Raw genomic sequence first — 21,586 nt, forward strand, 5'->3', positions numbered from 1 at the left:
GATCTTTGTTTTCGAGATATTTAATTTTGAAACCAGGGAGGCCTTTTCTGGACACCCTGTATACTGACTAACCAACAAAAAAATCTAAAGATCTGCCTACAAAAGTTAAGACTGACTACTATAAAGAGTTGTGGTGTTTTCTTAAATACTCCAGTAGTTATCGACAAATGCCGCAGAAAGTTGCTAATCTGTAGTTGAATCGGCATAAGATGCCCGAGAGCTGCTAGCGCTGTAGCCAGCTGTCAACTGCGAAGCGTAAACAGCAGCAGGTGGAACAGTAGCGTTCTATACAGCTGCGACACTGTGACTACACTGAGGCGATGCGTGATTGACTGAGGTATGCGCGCCCACCCTACTACAACTGTGTGGGAGCTTCGTACACTGCCTCTTGTTTTGCGTCGTCATGTAATCCCTTCAGTGATGTCATCCGAATACGTACAGGGCTATTACAAATGATTGAAGCGATTTCATAAATTCGCTGTAGCTCCATTCATTGACATATGGTCACGACACACAACAAATACGTAGAAAAACTCATAAAGATTTGTTCGGCTGAAGCCGCACTTCAGGTTAGTGCCGCCAGAGCGCTCGAGAGCGCAGTGAGACAAAATGGCGACAGGAGCCGAGAAACCGTATGTCGTGCTTTAAATGGACTCACATCAGTCAGTCATAACAGTGCAACGACACTTCAGGACGAAGTTCAACAAAGATCCACCAACTGCTAACTCCATTCGGCGATGGTATGCGCAGTTTAAAGCTTCTGGATGCCTCACGGTTTAAAGTTTACGGCCCCTTTTTCTTCTGCGAAAAAAACGTTACAGGACACGTGTATCTGGACATGCTGGAAAATTGGCACATGCCACAACTGGAGACCGACAGCGCCGACTTCATCTTTCAACAGGATGGTGCTCCACCGCACTTCCATCATGATGTTTGGCATTTCTTAAACAGGAGATTGGAAAACCGATGGATCGGTCGTGGTGGAGATCATGATCAGCAATTCATGTCATGGCCTCCACGCTCTCCCGACTTAACCCCATGCGATTTCTTTTTGTAGGGTTATGTGAAAGATTCAATGTTTAAACCTCCTTTACCAAGAAACGTGCCAGAACTGCGAGCTCGCATCAACGACGCTTTCGAACTCATTGATGGGGACATGCTGCGCCGAGTGTGGGAGGAACTTGACTATCGGCTTGATGTCTGCCGAATCACTAAAGGGGCACATATCGAACATTTGTCAATGCTTAAAAAAACTTTTTGAGTTTTTGTATGTGTGTGCAAAGCATTGTGAAAATATCTCAAATAATAAAGTTATTGTAGAGCTGTGAAATCGCTTCAATCATTTGTAATAACCCTGTACTTGCTTTGACTTCCGCGATGCATAAAGTTGGAAAATTGCTCCTTATCTGCAGCGCTTTCTTTGGATAATTTCTCAAATAATCGGGACATCGTTTCCCTTGCATGCATTGAGCAACCTACGGCTACGATTCATGTTCAAATGGCTCTGAGCACTATGGGACTCAACTGCTGTGGTCATCAGTCCCCTAGAACTTAGAACTACTTAAACCTAACTAACCTAAGGACATCACACACATCCAAGCCTGAGGCAGAATTCGAACCTGCGACCATAGCAGTCGCACGGTTCCGGACTGCGCGCCTAGAACCGCGAGACCACCGCGGCCGGCTTACGATTCATGTACATCCGGTCTGGTCCCCTGAATGTTTGTCATGCACAACTGGAGATTAGTAATTTATTGTTCATCTGACGCCACCTTTTAATATTAACTTCTGTGATATCAAATTTTCTTCCTCTTGCACAATCCTTCGTGATCCGTGCGTAATGAATATCTATTAACTTAAAATTAGTGTCGTATTGTCTCCGTGAACTAGTTGTGAACTGTAAACTCCTAGATCCACGTTTCGCACCGTAGTCACGGCTGTGATTTGCTTCCATTATCAGTCGTTCCAGTTTACTGTTCTCACAGCATTAAGCAAAACTAATCGCAAAATGATATTTTCACAGCTCCCTACCGTTGAATCGGTAAAACTCTGACCACAACATAGCGCTTCATTATTAGTCGCCAAAGTTGAAAATCAACAAAGTTGTAGCAATAAGATTGAACCTCATGTTCTATTTGTTGTTCTGAGTTTTGCTTGTTATTTGCGAATATATTTATTTTATAATTAATTTGTTCACTTTAGAGGTGTATACTATTGCTTAATATTCGTCCATCTGTAAGGTCAGTTCAGTTCTGACTGCACTTGGATTCGGCAGAACTGCAGTTCGAACGTGGTGTAGGTTCATATACACCAAGGTATGCAGGACGCATTCACACAGCTGGCAGTACGACGAATTTCGCAGCTTTCCACACCTGCCGAGTTAAAATTTAAACTTGTTGCATCTACCCTCCCCAAGTGCCGCTGCAGTTCATCGCACCTTTCCGAAATTGTCAAATCTGCGTGTTGCTTCCAAAACCTGGTCTGCATATGTAAGAAGACCGGTATGTTATCCTATTACACAACGTAAAAATGTTGACTTCAGAGACCAGTGCTTCACAGCGAATGTAAGAAGTCAATGTAATTTTGTTTTTATGTAATGATGAATTGATGGGGGGAGGTTGGGGGGGGGGGGGGGGGGGGAGGAATCTCGTAAGGTCGGGTACATACGATATTCAAAAAGAACGAAAAAGAATACCACATTAGCCACTTCTGATATTCATGATATTTAAACTCCGGAATGTAAACTTCACGTAACTAATATTTGCATCATTCTGACTTGGCCATAGGTAGCTGATAGCAATCTGTGTAAAACTGTATAAATGCTTTGTTTGGATTATTAGTTAAAAACAGCAGGATAGTGGTATAGTAGAAGGGACACTGTCCTGTGTGAAAATAGCTGTTTTCCTCATGCTTGCCTGGATAGCTGTGGCAACAGAAAGGGCATCCGCCCATCATCTACCACTAACATTGCAAAACACATGTTAACATGCTGACCCTGTGAAGATACAGGATAAGGCCAGGAAAAGACGAAGAGGAGCCGTTTTTCTCCTAATATAGCCCACAAATATATAAAATAATTACTATAATTATCAGTGTCATTAGATTAACACAGTTTGGGTTGTTAGTATAGACCTACTGTTACTTTAGAGAATAAGACATCAGGGGTTCTTTCTCCTTGTTAATGTATAGCTTGACTTGCTCCACATTCCTGAAGGCTATCCTTTGTGATGAGATTTACAAAACATGATGTGTGAATGAATGAATAAATGAATAAGTAGTGAAAGTTACCTCTATGTCAACAAATGTTATTCCCACATATTTAAGACTACTGGAATCCAGTATTTGTAGCTGTATGCAACTCTTTAACAGCACAAAAAAACATTACAAGTGTGAAACTTCATGTTGTCCAAAGTTGCCTGCTTGACATCAGACTTTATTCAGATGTGCCTGCTATGTGTGTAATACCACTGTTCAGTCAGCATGACAAACTGCCATTCCTACAATGGACAAGTAAATATTAATAGTGGATACATGAAGAGTGGACCCGAACATTGACTTCATGCTGATAAATGAATTCTTGTGTGGGAAATAAATGGGTAGCATGTGTGTGTGCATTGCAGTAGAATGTTGCCTGGCAGTGATAATGGCTGGACGTAATACCCTATTTACCAGTTCCCCGGGGGAATATGATGTGGTGACTAATGTCCAGAGCATCCTTCAACTAGCATCAGCTAATTTACATGGAAAACTGTCTGTTGTTCACTCATTTTTGAAACAGTTTAAACTTCTGTTAATCATTACAGTAAAGCAGTTCATGCTGATCTGTTATGATTCAGCATTCCAGAAACAGTCATACACCATCCAGAAAATTTGTCATTTTGGTTCACTCTTACTGCACTGGGTGTAATCCATTATACCTGAAACTATAATCCACAGAGAGAGTCGGTTTTGTTGCTAGAACTATGTGTTATGAATTGACTGTCAATTTGCTTTAAACATTACTGTCTGGGTGGCTCTTACTCTTGGTTTGTTCATTCCAGTTTGTACATGTGATGTATTTTGTTAAAGGACTTGGGGGGTTTCGCAGTAGATCAGGTGAAGAATTCAAGTGAGCACTAATATTTGATACTGTGTGCAATTTATATTTATATTTAGAAGCTGCTTCATAAAGCTAAAAATAATAATAATAATAAAAAAAAACAGAGCACTCACAAGTGCTCAGGCAGTCGCCTTCTGTGCTGTTTCAAGTCTTCAGAAGGCTGACCCTTTCCTGGATATTTAGAACAAACTGTACTTATTCCTTGCTACAGTTTCCCTTGTAACTTTTTTTAAAACTTGTATATGACATCAGGAATGAAAAGTACTCATTGTTCTTTGAAGTATTAAGTACAAAGCAGATTCTAAATAAATATAAATTACACAAAGTACCAGAAATTAGTGGTCTCTTGAATTCATCTCCTGGTCCACCATAAAGCACAGTGAAATGCTAATCTACTAGTCAATCCCACTTTCTTTATGTAAAGTTAAGGTAAAGCTAAAGCTGACATTAACCTGAAAGTTTGTTTGAACACACACAGTGCTCTTCTTGGCTTGGTGCTGTTGGAGACGGTATTCTCTAGCTCTACTTATCCAGCCAGTTACAAGGTGTGCCTACAGTTTGAAGTGAACTCCAGACCTTTCTGCAAACTGGCTGCTTTCATGTTTACAAATTATTTTCAATTATCAAGGAAGTGATGAGTCACAGAAAAAAATCTTGCACCGCTTGACGCCTGACCATTGGATTTGCAGTTTGACATTTACTTACTGATCCACGTGTAAAGAATAAAAAGAACTTTTTTCACTTTTAATTAATTTTTTCAATTAGAACAAAAAAGAAGCACTTTCTTGCTGTTCTGCTCAATTTTTTTATTTATTCACTGTCCCTGTTTTGGCTTCTTAGGCCATCATCGGCTGACAACTGATTGCCACGACCTGTAGTGTTCTAACACTGGGCAGAGACATTAGGCAGTGCAGAAGTTGTCACAGCTGCTTATCTTAAATATAAATTTAATTCAAAAATGAATTGTAATATGTGGTATCCTTCTGTGGCATACCAACATATGAAGGGAGGTGGCCCGGAGTAGTGGAGCAGCGAACTGTGACTGTCGGAGGTCTGCACAAGGACAAATACTTAATCTGTGCCAATAGTTAGTAAATGTGTCTTTACTTTACTTGAGTCAGTCCCAAAGTACAATCCCAAATCTGAGTCTGAGAATAACAACAAAATACATCAACATGAAAACACAGTCGGCAAGGCAGGATGCAATGTGATGTGATCTCCAGTCCACAATCAGCTGAACTTAGCCTGCTTGGCTGCTGTTGGTCTGTTCTTTATCCAGTACACAGAGGTTGCCCTTGTCAGCAGCTGGACCCGGCAGGTGTGCACCATTGTCCATGGCAGTGTCTTGTTTGGCCACTATCAGCATCCGAGGAATTCTTGCAATGTGTTACCAACTATCGCAGGGTGTTGCTTTCAGCAGTATCGATTGCAATGACACCACATAAAATTTCAAATATAAAGTTGGCTTTGCTGTTATCTAGTTGACACATTTCAAGGCAACCAGATAATTAGAACAGTAAAATCAACTACATCTGTATAATAAAACAATATACCGGTATTTTTGTATCCCATTTGTGTGCCATTTGTGGTATTGTAACTTCTGAATAGACTCCTATATATGTCTGTCCCATGGTACACTAGCTATAGTTGTGACATTTGTTGTCACCTGATGAAAACCTAAGAAGCCAAACACTAGATACTGAGTAAATTAAACTTAATTTTTATTGTGAAATCAAGTCCTTCATTCTTCAAGGTTAAGTGTGGGCTGGTAAAAGAATAATTTTCTGTTCTTCAGCCAAATGAGCTGGAAATAAAAAAGATTTTAAATATTTACACTAATTTCAGTTACTGAAGGGGTTACTTAGACAGTTTAAAACTACCTTTGTGTTTTAAAGTAATGCTAATGAAGCTTTGAATATGAAAAAATTAAGGTCTTCACTGCGTTGCATAGGAGGAACCCATAACAGGAAAGAATTGTTTGTGAGATTGACAGATGAGAAGTTATTAACAGCATAGAATTTGGGATACCAGCAGAGAAAATGGATGTGTGTTGAGTAGGGGATGATATTATTTTGTTGCTGGCTGGAAAACATGAATCTTAGGAACAGTGCAACAAGGATAGAGGTTACATCTGATAGAAGGGATGTATTCAGAGTCTATTTCATGAATGAGAGTGGGAGACAATGTAGTGTGTATGTAGGTGCAGAGTTGGATAGCAGTGTGTTGAGACGATAGAAGTGGATGACACAAGTGGAGACTTTGTGGAGCTGGTAAAATATTCATGCAGGAGAGACTTAACAGATTCATAAAATAATGTTCAATGCATGATTTGGAAAGCCTGATCACCTACAGTGAGTGAAATTATTTGCATTTCGAAGAGAATCAGTCAGATCAAGGCTTTTTAAGTGTTTAGGGTGGTGATGGAATGCAATCCCATGTACTTCTCAATCATCTTGATTCAATAAGGGTTTATTACAGTATTCTCGTTTATATTTGACTGGACATTGTACTGTTACAGGAGAGGAGTGCTTTTGCCGAGACTGGCACGGCTGCATCATGGCGCAGTCCATTGTGGGCCAGGACAATGTGCAGCCCTACAAGTTCTCAGAGTGCAGCCTGTCTGACTACATCGATGCCCTGCGGATAGGGCATGGCATCTGTTTGCTCAACAAGCCCAATGAGGTCAGTGCCCTCTCCCCAAATGCTTCCACTACTGTCAGCTGCATACTGTAACTGCTGCACTGTCAAAGGCTATTGATTTACGACACAGATTGCAGCATTTTGGTACCACTTTTCTTTCTTTTTTTTTCAAATATTTGGCTTTCCCTTGTGATATTACATTCCTTTTTGAGTCACGTTCATTTGCGTTCTAATGTCCATGTTACAACACTCTTGAATACTAATTTAGAGTATGTGTAGCACCATGAACATAGAAACAGATGCTGACTTGTGTTAAATAATTTAGAAAATAAAAAAAATAAAACATTTGTTAAAAACATCAACCAGTGGAACAAAAAACATTGCAGATTGTAGTATTGTGTAACATGATTGTATGTTGCAGGTTTCACAGTGGGTATTTTATTTTGAAATGGTTTTTGGTATTTTATGTTTGTCATTGTGCCATTGTCACTGATTGTTACATAAAATTTCATCATCAGAGGCTATATAGATTGTTTGCTAAGGTTCTTTTATTTTTAACCCAAGCAAATATGAACAATTCCAACTTGAAGGTGTTGCAACCAAAAGCACCCAAATTATTATTATTATTGGCTAGCTGCTCTCTACTTTGTGGTGTTATTTGAATCTAGTTAAAGATCTATAATCCAAGGTATAATAGGTCTAGAGAATTATCAAAATATTGTCAAAAGAAAACTTGACTGCAAACTTAGATGCTCAGTTTCACCATAAAAGTCTGAAAGGACACTATTTAATTTATTAGATGCTATGTTCCATATTCTCTCTTGCTTCTAATCCATAGTACTCTTGTCCTACTGTACATTTCAGCATAGCAAAGCCAAAAAAGACAAAGGTGTCCTTAATCTGAAAGTAGGCGTGAATAAGACAGAGCTTTTACTATGCACAATTGTATCAGAGACTTGTGTAGCCTTCCTCTGAAGTTATTGTTTTTGGCAAAAAGCGTGTTTGTTCTTCTGTTTGAATAATAGGTTTTAATGCTCCTTTTTTGATCCTGTTGAGGTTTCAAGGAGGATAACTTTTGTTTAGAAGGGTGTAATGCGGGGTGACTTTTATTTAACTTGCGTGCTAAAGAATAGGTGATCAAAAAGTCAGTATAAATTTGTAAACTTAATAAACCATGGAAATCCGTGGAATGACATGGGGTTTTATTAGAACCAAAGGAAAAAAAAAGTATTGCTAGACGCGTGAAAGATCTCTTGTGCGCATCGTTTGGTGATGATCGTGTGCTCAGCCGCCACTTTCGTCATGCTTGGCCTCCCAGGTCCCCAGACCTCAGTCCATGTGATTATTGGCTTTGGGGTTACCTGAAGTCGCAAGTGTATCGTGATCGACCGACATCTCTAAGGATGCTGAAAGACAACATCCGACACCAATGCCTCATCACAACTCCAGACATGCTTTACAGTGCTGTTCACAACATTATTCCTCGACTACAGCTATTGTTGAGGAATGATGGTGGACGTATTGAGCATTTCCTGTAAAGAACATCATCTTTGCTTTGTCTTACTTTGTTATGCTAATTATTATTATTCTGATCAGATGAAGCGCCATCTGTCAGACACTTTTTGAACGTTTGTATTTTTTTGGTTCTAATAAAACCCCATGTCATTCCAAGCATGTGTGTCAATTTATACCTCTCTATCTACATTATTCCGTGATTTATTCAGTTTTCAAATTTATACTGACTTTTTGATCACCCGGAATATTGAAAGAAAATTTCAGAATAGAAATAAGACAGTAAAGGGAACAGAGAAATAGCAGTCTCAGTGGAACACATGGAAAGAAATTTTTCTGTTTACAAAATAATATTGCAGAAGAAAGACAAGAGATTCAGATTGAGGGAGAGCAAAGAAAGCCTTTTTCAGCAAATGATCTGTAAAAACAAAAATGGCATGGAAACAGAGAACTGTTGAAAGCAGATTTTCTTTTGGCCTGTTAAATTTTAAAGTCAGTTTGGGCACAGATTTTGTAACCATTGTTTTCTGTCATCGCAGTCAGCGTAACCTTATCAGCAGTTTTCCAAACTGTGAAATTATGTGTATGTTTTTCCACAATAAATATATGTAGTTCCTCCGGTGTGGTAGATTTGTGTCTTCATGCTGATTCTTTTAATTAAGCTGCCATATCATATGTTAAATGGTTTCTTTATGGTTATCTTCCTTTCACAGATAAAAGACAACAAAACATGACACACACTTTCTAGGACACATCATTTTGTCATAGTTACTTTTGCAATTTGTATCAATGTGAGGAAAAAAAAAATTATATGTCACAAACTGGTTCATCACTGTTTCCTGCTCAGAACACTTAAAATGTAGCACAATGAATATACACAGTGCAGTCAGATTAATGTGACCACCATCTCTGTTTGACATCAGTGTGCAATACCCAGTCACAGACAGCAGATGGCATCACTAGCAATTGAGGATATGTAAAGCGTGTCAGGGGATGCGGAATACAGTCGTAGGCATAATGCAGAAATGGAGTGATTTATCTGATATCCAAAAGAGATGATCATTGCCTCTCGGGCCAAGGGTGGAAGCATTTCCAAAATAGCTAAATTTCCAAACTGTTCATGTGCTGCCCAGGTGCTACGAAAAGTGTCTCCTAATGGCTATCCAGCAAATGTTGCTTGCATATGGGCCTCTGCAGCAGAGTGCCTGGTTCATCCACTTATGCTGACTGCTGTTCATCAGCAATGAAGGCTGGAATTGGAATTCACATGCTAATATTGCAACTGGACTTCCACTAAGTGGCAACAGGATATCTTTTCAGATGAATCACATTTTATGATCTATCGAACAGATGGCCATTGGTGCGTATGTCTTGAAACAGCTGAAAGTAATCACCGTGCAATAATCATAGAAGGGTCCAGGCCAGAGGAGGGAGTGTTATGGTCTGAGGAATGTTTTCATGGCATTCCTTGGGTGGTCTTGTAAACCTGGAAGGCATGGTGGATCAACACAAGTATGAATCTATTGTTGGCAAACATATTCAGGCTTTTGACAGGGAGGCACATTAATATGGCTGGACAGTGTAGTAATCACTTTTGATAAACCATGTATGCCCACTACCACTCTGGAGTATTGTTTCTCCTTAGAAGCTTAAAAATATAATAGTTGATTATTCAGTTTCTCCTGTTTGAATACTATGAACCCAAGATGCACAGACACATAATTTGCTTGAAGTGAACAGGTTGTTCATCTGTAAAAATTTAGGGTTTATTGTAGACTAGGCATTAATTACAAATTCATAACTACCGGGTGTTCAAAAAGCCAATATAAATTTGAAAACTGAATAAATCATGGAATATGTAGATAGAGAGGTACAAATTGACACACATGCTTGGAATGACATGGGGTTTTATTACAACCAAGAAAATACAAACGTTCAAAAAATGTCCGACAGATGGCACTTCATCTGTTCAGAATAGCAATAATTAGTATAACAAAGTAAAACAAAGCAAAGATGATGTTCTTTACAGGAAATGCTCAATATGTCCACCATCATTCCTCAACAATAGCTGTAGTTGAGGAATAATGTTGTGAACAGCACTGTAAAGCATGTTCGGAGTTATGGTGAGGCATTGGTGTCGGATGTTGTCTTTCAGTATCCCTAGAGATGTCGGTTGATCACGATACACCTGCGACTTCAGGTAACCCCAAAGCCAATAATCACACGGACTGACGTCCGGGGACCTGGGAGGCCAAGCATGACGAAAGTGGCAGCTGAGCACATGATCATCACCAAACGACGCGCACAAGAGATCTTTCATGTGTCTAGCAGTACTTTGCTTTTTTTTTGTTCTAATAAAACCCCAAGTCATCCCAAGCATGTGTGTCAATTTTTACCTCTCTATCTACATTATTCTGTGGTTTATTAAGTTTTCAAATTTATACTGACTTTTTGATCACCAGGTATATCACATTTCAACAAATTCTGATCATTGAACATCTCTTTTTGCTGATATATTAGCATTCTTCTGCAAACTCATATCTTTTGTTTCATGTTATTGACAACATAACAGCTGGAGGTGCGAAGAACCTGCGGCAATGGGCTAGTCGAAGAGGGTGAAGATTGTGACTGTGGCACAATCGATGAGTGCCACCAGCATGATCCATGTTGTGATCCTATCACCTGCAAGCTCACCAAAGAGGCTGACTGTGCCACAGGCCCATGCTGTACCAACTGCAGGGTAAGTGAACATCTAATGTCTCCGGTATTGCTAATGCAAAATACATGAGCTGTAATTTCCAGGCTATTCAAAACTGTTTGCTAGACCAGAACTGTAACCTTATTTACTTTTTATGGGCAATGGTACACTGAGGCAGTAATTGCAAGGGTACCATGTGGCTCAACACAGATTTCCATCTGTCTGGATTTCTTTACTGTCCTGTTGATAGAGCAATAAATGTGTAATCGGCTCACTTCTGTGAAGCGTGTGTTGGGTAACTTCAATTGCAAATAGCTCGGAAATAGTGCAATGTATCAAATTTTTTTCTTAACAATTATTTCTCTGCACAACCTCCCCTGCAACATCCTTACAAGCCTTTCAGACTGATTCTGACCACCCTGTATAAGCTCTGTAATTGATATACCAGAAATGGGAAATAATGGTGGATCAAATGTGGTTTACGTAGCATGGAGGCTGTTTGTGGGATCAAATTGAACACACTATTAAAATCCTCTACTGTATGATAAGTGTAATTCTGAATATTGAATATCAGCTTACCTGAAGTAGCCATTTAGGCCCAATCCCTCGAGCTTTGAAAAAATGTTCATGGTTCCTTCTCTATGAACTTTGGTTTCCTTTATGGCTCAGAACCACATTAAAACTCAATGTAAAAACAAAATATGCCTAATGCCATGGCTAGATTACCAACCAAGTTAGATAGCTCAATGCGATTTTCTTCCACACAGAGTAACTAAAGAGTTCAGAGTGATTAATAGGTCTTATATCACTCAGAATCATATGATAATCATCTTTGGTTCACATGTTGTTATGTTGAATGACTCTTTTCATTATGCTATTTTCTCCATTCTCTTTGAAAAATATCATTCTCTTAACAACATGCGAAGTGAATACTTTGTAAATCATACTTTATGAAATTGTGCCCACAGGACTGGTGTTTACATATTTTTATAATTTTTGTAACCAGCTGCTACTATAGCCTGAATAGCCTGTCATGTAGACTGCAGGCTCACCATCCCAAATGTCACACCATTTTACAGTTGTGAGTGGGGTAATCCATAGCAGATTTGTTTTAAGTTGGAAGGAATTATTATAACTGCAAGATATTTCAATAAGTATATGTTGCAGTTAATCTTTTTATGGATGCAACTTATATACTCTTTCCATCTATGTTACTTATCTTACACAGTAGCTAGAAATTTATGCTTGTCAGATGTTTCAACCAAAGACAGTGATTTGATATTTATGTTGACTTCAGGTTGATTACAATTTAATAAAATCTTCCTGATAGCTTTCCTATCCTAATTGAATGTAAGTTTCTTCATGGTAAGATATTCTATGGTCAGACCCAAATAATAAAAGATATGCCATCAGCACAGTTCACTAACTTTGAGCTTTGTGGCTGCATTAGATCACTGATATATACAAGAAACAACAAAGGCCCCAGAATACTTCTCTGTGAAATTCTACAACCGAGATCCTTGTATGTTGATCTCATTTTTAGGATATAGCCTTCATTTTTATAATATAGTTGAGCACACAGTCTTCAATCAAAGAGGTAAGAAATCAAAAAGCAAAAACATAGCTGATACTGATTGTGTGCCCTATTAATGTGTAGGTTGTATGAATCCTATTTGTAAACAGAATAATCAGATAATTTTACCAATTATGTGTAAAAAGAAATGAAAGAAATCATCCTTAATTGAAGAAACATTGTGAACTGAACTAACCTACGCCATGTCATATCAATCTAGAACCTACCCACAAAGTACAAGTTTATATCACTATGTTAGAAACTAACTAAAATACAGTACACAGAAAACTGAGGGTAAACACAATAAGTACAACCTATTTTTTATTTCTTATTGTTGTTGTACTTAAAAGCACATCTATTTAAATTAGAAGTGTATCTATGATTTTTGTTTCTTTCTGCAGCTTTTGTCAAGAGGTGTCCTTTGTCGTGATGCAACAAATGAGTGTGATCTACCTGAGCACTGTACTGGTCAAAGTGGCGAGTGTCCTCCTGATATCCACAAGAAGAATGGCACACCATGTGGGAACAAGGGATATTGTTTTAATGGAGTGTGCCCCACACTGAATATTCAGTGTGAACTCATCTGGGGATATGGTAAAATGTTATCTGTTTTGAATATAGAACTCTTTTTATCAGAATATTATGATATTTTTTTATTGGTTAACACTAAATAATTTCAATACAGGAGGCATTGCAGCAGATGAACAGTGTTACAACCAGTTTAACTCAAAGGGTTCCATCAATGGGCATTGTGGAATGGATGCTACAACAGGCCAATACATCAAGTGTGAACCTGAGTAAGTCACAATAATGTATTCCTAGTTTTGTGTCCTTTATTGTAAACTGCATGCACATGATTGATGAATGATGATCCTAGGTTGTGTTTAAGTATACTTTTATTACAGCATCACAACAAAGCTGAGTTCATCAAAAACCAGAATAACAACTGAAATTATTGTCCCTGATCATATATGAATACGAATAACAGAATCAAAGTCTGTACCAATGTCAGTCCATTGATCAGACTAGCACAAGTACACAATCAGTGTTACACAGTCACACTACCAGCACAGTGGCATGGAGTTCTGGGAGGGCCAGGATCGGAGGAAGTGGCAGACTCCGACAAAGATTGTTGGCCACTCAATGTAAAGTGTCATTCCCAGTAGCGGCTGGATGAGCATTGTTGTGTGATGCAGTGCAGATATGGTTGGAAGCCCGAATGGATGGGCTGCGGGATACAGCTGGCACTTGGGCTGGATCTGAGCAAACAGCTACTAGGCCTCCCGTCCTGTTTAAGAAAAAGATGGCAGAGCTACTTGCCACTAGCCAAAAGATCCTGCAAGCTATTCCTCAGCTGTGACTGCTGGGGCCAACCAAAGAAGGGGATTGCAGAGCTGGTGGGTGCCACAGGGGGGAGTTGTCTCCCTCAGGTTGGTGCAGATGATATCCAAAGATGAGGGGCTGCAACCCTTTTCCCCAGAACCTGATACATGATGTTGTAAAGCAATATCTACAAATTTGGTGGGCTGTCCAGGCCTGGCTGTGAAGAAGTGGGCAGAGAGCAAGCATGAAACAAAAAATAAATTGCAAGAAAACAGTGGCACCGGTGGTGCAGACTGATATGGCCAGCCTGTGGAGTGGTCCCAGAAGGAACTACTGCAGGGTCAGAGGTGACCAGCCACTGTCCATGAAAGCAAACCTGGTAACCGACTGGAGCCATTTGGTGAGACGCACGTACACTGTTGGAAACAGATGAGGAAAGCCACAGGAGCAGCCAGGGGAATGAAGACTCCAATGGGCTGGTGAGGCATCAGCACGTACCAGCAGTGCTGCTGGACAGGGCTTGACCAATATGGCCATCAGAGGAGCAATGGTACCGACCACAGACATGTTGTTAACAGGGTGCTGGTGGCAAATTACAGCTCAATTATCATTGTTTTCATCATGCAATAAATGTTTTCCAAAAACTCCAAGTTGATGTTTGTTTCTCCATATTTCTGCATTAATCCTACTACTAACACCAAATCATTCTTAGGTACTGTGCAACATACTTTTTCCCAGATCTGCATAGAACCATTCTTTTATTATACCATCCTTTTTCTCCATTGGTTTATGTGCATTTACTATTGATATATTCCTAAATTTATCTCTTATTGTAATCTGCACGTTCTTCCATTTATGGGCTCAAATTCTAATAAAGTTTTCCTAGCTTTCCTGCTTATTATGAACCCTGTTTCATATTGGCTGATTCTTTCCTCTGGCTCACCATAGAGCAAGCCTTTCCCTCTTATTTCCTGTAGCCCTACAACATCATACTTACATTTTAAAATTTCGTTGGCCACTTCTTCCATTTTTCCAGGCTGAAGCATTGTCCTCAGATTTGACCTTGCTATAGCCAATGGTTCCGTTAAGTTTTTGCAGTACCTTTTTTTACAGTATGGTGTTATCAGCCCCTGTACAACCCTCAACCTGGAGAAACAATATTTGTGTCATGTTCACACCTGTACGGAAGCTAGCTTCATTACACATGTAGAGCTCTCTCTGCCGTATGTTGTGGAACACTCTTTCTCTCTCTCTTCTGCCAAGGCCACTTCAGATTGGGTGATCCTGCTGGAAGCTGTGCCACTGCCAGCACAGCCCTTGGCTTCATCAGAAACATGCAAACCCTCCTGCCCAGCACTGAAGGTGCCTTCAGTAAGACAGTGTCCCTTGGGGGAGATAAGTTCTGTTTGGAACATTATAAAATGTTACAGGAAAAAAAATTATCAGAGAAATGAGGAAATTAATTTAAAATGAAATACAAACTGACCAAATTTGGCTCCAAAATAACAGACACTTTTAATAGCTTTTTTGGTTACAATAGCAGAAAATTTAAATCTGAATACTTCCTTTGTAGATAGCCCAGAGTTTTGAAGAAAAGCCAGTTTGTTGTAGGGGAAAAAACAAAATAAGCTGTTATAAATTATATATTATTTATGGTGAAAATTCTGTGGGAAGAAGATCATTAGGTTCACACTAGTTGCAAAGTAATAGGACAAAAACTTACAACATCATGGTGTTGTTATTTTACAACAAAATGTCTTTCATGGTAGTTGTGCCACATAATTTTAATAAGATTTTAAGAAAAGCATTCTGAAATATGTTTGATAATATTTATCTATATCCTACATCATCTGAAGCCTCTATTCTCTTTATAACCAGTAAAAATTCTGAAGTCTAATTGCAATGTTATTAATCACTCCAAATTTCAGCTACTAAAAGCCTGACATGTAGGTATCCGTGTACCTTAGGCATCCATGTACCAAAATGACTAAATTCTGAAATGGTCTCCTTATGATCCACCAAAATGTCCCTGATTTGACACAGAATGACCCAAAGTAGGGAGTGAGAGAATCTGTAAAAAGTACCTTGCACTTAACTTATTTCTCATCATTTGCTGTAAGTCCTTCTTTGTGTTGGCACAGTTGTCACAGGTTAATGATTTCTTAATACTAAAGCTGCAAAGAGGTGTCCATATTCTGTTTATCCATATTGTAAATCAATAGTATCATGAAGCAGGAACATATATTCTCATCACAATGGCTTTATTCCATATTCTGCAGTTTCCACAAACTAACACAATGCTTACCGAGAACTGCTAACTTCCAACTGTCTCGCGCCAAAACATAATCCACAAACTAACACAATGCTTACCAAGAACTGCTAACTTCCAACTGTCTCACACCAAAACATAATTCATACTCCTTTAGTGAATGAGGATGTATACGATCGACATAATCTATGTCCTTGACCAAAGAATTACAGATGATTAACATTTCATGAAATTGAAAAGAAATACAGTCTTTTGTTAATTCTGTCTTTTTGAACAGTTGTGCAAAACAATAAGTGTGAATATAATATTAAATCAAAATATTCTTGGCTTCACAAATTAACAAAACTATGATGTGTAGCAGAAATACAAAAATTATTATGTTTCTCTTAAAATAGTAAATTTTATGTCAGCATTATGCTTCATCAGTGTGCATTTACTCAAAATTCTAGAAAATCTTCAGGCTATAATTTTCATCTCTTTGGATTGTGTTCTGAAGTATAGTGTATCGGCTTCCCTGAGTTAGGGGAAAAAAAGGATGAGCATTGAACAGTTCCATTACTATCTCCAAATGATGTGTTCAGTGTTGTCAATACATATAAAAATAAATTATCAAATGATTGTGGTGAAATCGTAGCAGAATTCTGAAATGTTGTTTATTTGAACTTTTTAACATATTAAGTTTCTCATTAATGGATCTTTTCATTGTTTTGGATTTTTATGGTAAATTGTCAGTATAATTTCTATATGGGTTTCAAAGTTTTCTGCTAAAATAATTAATACCAATCTACAAAGTAAATGAGAAACTGCATTTGAAGTTGAAAAAAATTATAAATAAAAATGATGGTGTTCTAAAATATTATATAAAAAGTTATTTGGTTGCATTTTCATTCTTTCAAGATTATTTTTTTAGTAGCTTATGCTTCGTGACAGGAGTAAATTTCATAACGAGTGTACTCTAAGGTGCAAAGTCGTATATATGGTGTAAAACTTTACATGTAGTTGTCGTCATACATCCTACTGATATTTCTGAGGTGGCTGTTAAATAATGAAGCTACATATGTATTACTTCCGTAGGAATGTTCGCTGTGGATCCCTGCAGTGTCAGTTAGGGAACCGATATCCGATTGTACCTGGACTAGACCAGCTGTACTCCAGGACAATTATTTCCATCAAAGGAATTGAATATGAATGCAAGTAAGTAGCAATTATGTTCTTTTCATCATTCTTGTTTAGATAAAATAGCTACCACATATGTTGAATTATTAAACTTCTTCTACTGCACTTCTGTTAAAAAAAGGACACTCTTTATAAAAACTGAAGGAAGTGAAGTTATGAAAACCATGGACTACAATCCTGAAAGGTGGTGGAAGAACTGTAACTGTATAAAATAAGTGACTAAATTTGTGCCCTATAAAACTACAGATTCTTAACCAAGAGAAATAGAAAGAGTATCAGAAACATTTTATGCCCCTTTTCATGTTTTCTCTGCAGCATTAATACCATGCCGACTGATGCTACTTCATCATGTAGATGATTAACAGCTTTTCTTGTGCAAATATAGGCTGCATCTTTTTTTCTAAATGTTGGCTTGAAAAATCATAGTTTCACCTATAATAAAGGTTTTTTTTTCTTAGATCATAAATCATCAGTTTCAAAATGATGTGTACTTTTATCCTGTGGGTTGAAATTAATACAAGTACAGGTTACTGCAGCTACTTTTGTAGACCGTCAAAGACTTATACCTTGTTCATAAACACAATAGCTTTAAAAAAAATAATAAAAAAAGGCAACTTTGTTTTGTCAGATGAACAGATAGATTATTTTGTTACATAAATTGTGGAGCACACCCATATAAAATTTAAAATTCCACTGGCAAAATCTTTATGTCCTATTGTGCAGCCTACAATTTAAATCATTTCCATTGTAATGGCATTTCCACACTTCCTGTTTTTGAGCTACAAAATCAGGCAAGTCTTTTTCACACATTTGGGTGTTTGCACTTTTGCTCTCAAAGTGATCACAAGCTTTTTGAACTATTTAAGAGTTTCTCTTCATTTGCATACAACCAACAAACATTTTTTTCACCAACATGACATCTGTGTCCAGCTTCCCACTTTCTGTGTTGCTTTGCATTGCTGATAACTTGAATCTTAAATTTTGCTTTGTAACTAGTATGCTTCTTTCCAAACATCACTCACAAACAGAATGATCAGCTTTTCTGTTGCTCTCGACTTTGAACTTCCTTACACTGCCTCTGAAATTAGTCACATCACCAGAAGTCCCAGTACATAAAACCTGTCCTGTTGGAGATGAGTTATCCTTTGCTATGAGGTAGAAGGAGAGAGGGAGGATATAAATTGAGATGCTGAGAACTATGAGGCCCTAAGGCACACTGTTGTTGGTTTTGAGATTATCACATGCCATATGTGTATCTTATGGGGAACCAGCTTTGTCTGTGCTGTTGGCCCAAATGGTATACATAAACATTCACGAAAATCTGTGTCACGAATTTCTCTGATATTCATTTCCATATGGGCCCAAAGCACAAAGCTTATATTATTATCATTGCTCTGCACTGCTCAATTGTTAGGTAGGATTGCCAACACAATTTAGTGTCTGCATCATGTACATAGTATTAGTACTCAGCGATGAGTCGCTCTTAGTTATGTGGGAAGGAGAGAGGAGGGAGAGAAATGCAACTCAAAATACTGTCTAATTGAGCCTTCTCATAAATGTAGTAGTGCAGCCTGTATTTGAGGTTTAGTTTTTTTTCTATTATCTCATGACAGTACTTTAGGTGCATCATATATTCACACTTATCAGTATGTTCATTGCCACCATTCCCAAGCAAGAGCTTCATCACTAGCATGTGCTGTGAACCTCATGCCCAGAGTACTTGTAATGTCTCATGTTATCAAGTGCCTTTCTCCCCTCCCTGTCACCTTTGTTTGCCTGATAATATCTTACACTTTGCTCACCATTCCTCCTTCCATTTTATCATTTTTTTTATTCTTCCTTTACCTTTTACTTTTTATGTGTTTTACTGCCTTCCTTTTTTCTGTATATTTCTTCAGTTTCTTATCTTCTTTTTTACAGATCTTGTGTTCCATCATTTAAGTTGGACAATAAGATAGTAAATAAATATGTTTCATAAAAAACATAATAAATTACAATTTGTTGCAGCAACCAAAAACTGTTTCTCACAATGATCTCTGTGGAACTCAATACACTTGAGATGACAAAATTTCAATTTGTTTTATCTTTCACAAAATAAACTAACTTGGTTTCAGCTCTGAGTAATACTCATCTACAGTAAGATATACATTTACAGCACACATTTCTTTTGACAAACATTCCTTTGTGCCAGTAGTGATAGTCTCACAAGATATGCAGGAGAACTTTTGTGAAGTTTGGAAAGTAGGAGAGATGTACTGATGGAAGTAAAGCTGTGAGGGTGGGTCATGAGTTGCAACTGCATAGCTCAGTCGGTAAAATATTTGCCTGTGGAAGGCAGAGGTTTCAGACTCAAGTCCGAGTCTGGCATGCACATTTAATCTAAGTTTGGAGATACTTTGGTCTTTGCAGTTGCTGGGTAATTTAGGTTTGTTTGACATGCTTTGCTTCTTGTGGTAAATTATGCCAATTTCATTGGCTCAGCAGTAGTTGCAGCAATTTTTTACAATGGTGACAGGTACAATCCTTGGCAGAACCAATCTAAAATAAAGCCTCTGAATCTCTGCTGTATCGCTTCATTATAAATGCCCTTACTGAGCTCTATAAAAGTGTGGGTCCAAAACCCAGCACAAGGAGTCAGTTGTCAATTTCCTGAGTGCATCTCTCCCTCCTGCACTGTCATAATATGAACATGACTACAGTATACTTGGCCAATGTCTGCCACAATTCCCTCAAGGGTTTCACCCCTGCCACCCTCCTGCACACCTAAATCAGCATAGTAGTACAAATTTTGGGGTGCGGCCTAGATCTGCAGCAACGTGCTGAGAATACACCATATTTTACATGGCAGAATGGTGCAGCACATACTCTGAATGATATGACCATTTTATACAGTAGGTCAGCTTTGCTACTGTTCATCTGTTGATCCAGATGCAGCAGTTTGAACTGATAAACAAGTTTTATTAAATTTTCCTTGAGTTTGAAAAAATTTCATCTTTAAGAGATAACACCTTCTCGAATTCAGGCAACAACAATCAGCATGCAAGAGAGAATTATAAAATTCTGCAACACAAAGGATGGTTGATGAACAACTTGTCAATCTGCTGACACAAGAATTTACTTGATCATATCTTACACTTTTAAAAATTAGTTCTACCAGTCAGTTTTATTTTGATTAAATCAGGTTTACTACATCCATCTAGATGAATGCTTGGCTTGAGTTATACTTTAACCAATTACCCAGAGGATCTGCTTGGAACTACATTTTGATACTGCCTTGTGTCCATTATATTTGATGTGGCCTTACATAAAAACTACATTTGCCTGCTCACAAAATAAATATTTTGCCTTGGTTAAAGGGAACACTTATCAGGCAGCTTATGAAAAGTTCAAGGCAAAAATCAAACAATGGAAAATCCAGGATGGAATGTAACAATATTGTGAAAAGGAAAGTTGCTACCCACCACATAGTGGAGATGCTGAGTCGCAGATAGGCACAACAAAAAGACTGTCACAACAATGCAACTCACACACGCATGACTACAGTCCAGTCTCAGGCAACTGAGGCCACACTGAGACTGCAGTTATGTGTGTGTGTGTGTGTGTGTGTGTGTGTGTGTGTGTGTGTGTGTGTGTGTGAGTTGCATTTATGTGAGTCTGTATGTGTGTGTTTGTTGTCTAATTTCAATGAAGGCCTTACTGGCCAAAAGCTATATTTGTGACAGTCTTTTTGTTGTGCCTATCTGCGACTTAGCATCTCTGCTAATATGGTGAATAGCAAGTTTCCTTTTCACAATATTGTCAATAGTTCAAGGCAGACATTCCTCAAATGTATGTAAACATCAACTAGAAACATATCCTCATAGCCACCCATTGTGATCAAGGAGTGCATCAGGAGGTTGACAGATGACATTATCACAAAGTTAAATTGTTGATTTTTGCCTTGAATTCCTTGATCTGATTACTTTCATTATAACTTTAAAATGGAGGTAATTCAGACAAATGTTAATGTGGTCCTTTTTCCTTGTTTTATTTGTTTTACAAGGAGTAAACCACTAAATATCCTTTAGATGCATCGTAAGAATACAGTATACTGTTAAATAACAGAAAAGAAAGAAAGCCACAGTTTGTCATGTAACTAACCTAAGTAGTTTAAATAACATTTGATGATGTCATGTATAATGATCAGATAGGTTTCTTCCTTTCAGATCACGCACTTTGTAAAACTATGTGGAAATTTTGGACAGTGTTCTTGCCTCCTTCAAATAACTTTACTTTTTTCCCTCCTTATGCATGAAC

The 21,586-nt window shown here is 38.1% G+C and overlaps 1 protein-coding gene across 1 annotated transcript in view; it reads left to right on the top strand.

The window, feature by feature from the left end:
- Window positions 1–21,586, top strand: part of LOC124607241 (disintegrin and metalloproteinase domain-containing protein 22) — a 1,086,760-nt gene that overhangs the window by 891,457 nt on the left and 173,717 nt on the right. Inside the window, exons 11-15 of the mRNA XM_047139515.1 lie at window positions 6,618–6,781; window positions 10,824–10,991; window positions 12,924–13,116; window positions 13,208–13,319; window positions 17,189–17,308. Of these exons, the coding sequence (XP_046995471.1) occupies window positions 6,618–6,781; window positions 10,824–10,991; window positions 12,924–13,116; window positions 13,208–13,319; window positions 17,189–17,308 (757 nt within the window). The remainder of the gene's footprint in view (window positions 1–6,617; window positions 6,782–10,823; window positions 10,992–12,923; window positions 13,117–13,207; window positions 13,320–17,188; window positions 17,309–21,586) is intronic.

This window comes from Schistocerca americana, chromosome 3 (genome assembly GCF_021461395.2).
Source record: "Schistocerca americana isolate TAMUIC-IGC-003095 chromosome 3, iqSchAmer2.1, whole genome shotgun sequence".
Taxonomy (NCBI): domain Eukaryota; kingdom Metazoa; phylum Arthropoda; class Insecta; order Orthoptera; family Acrididae; genus Schistocerca; species Schistocerca americana.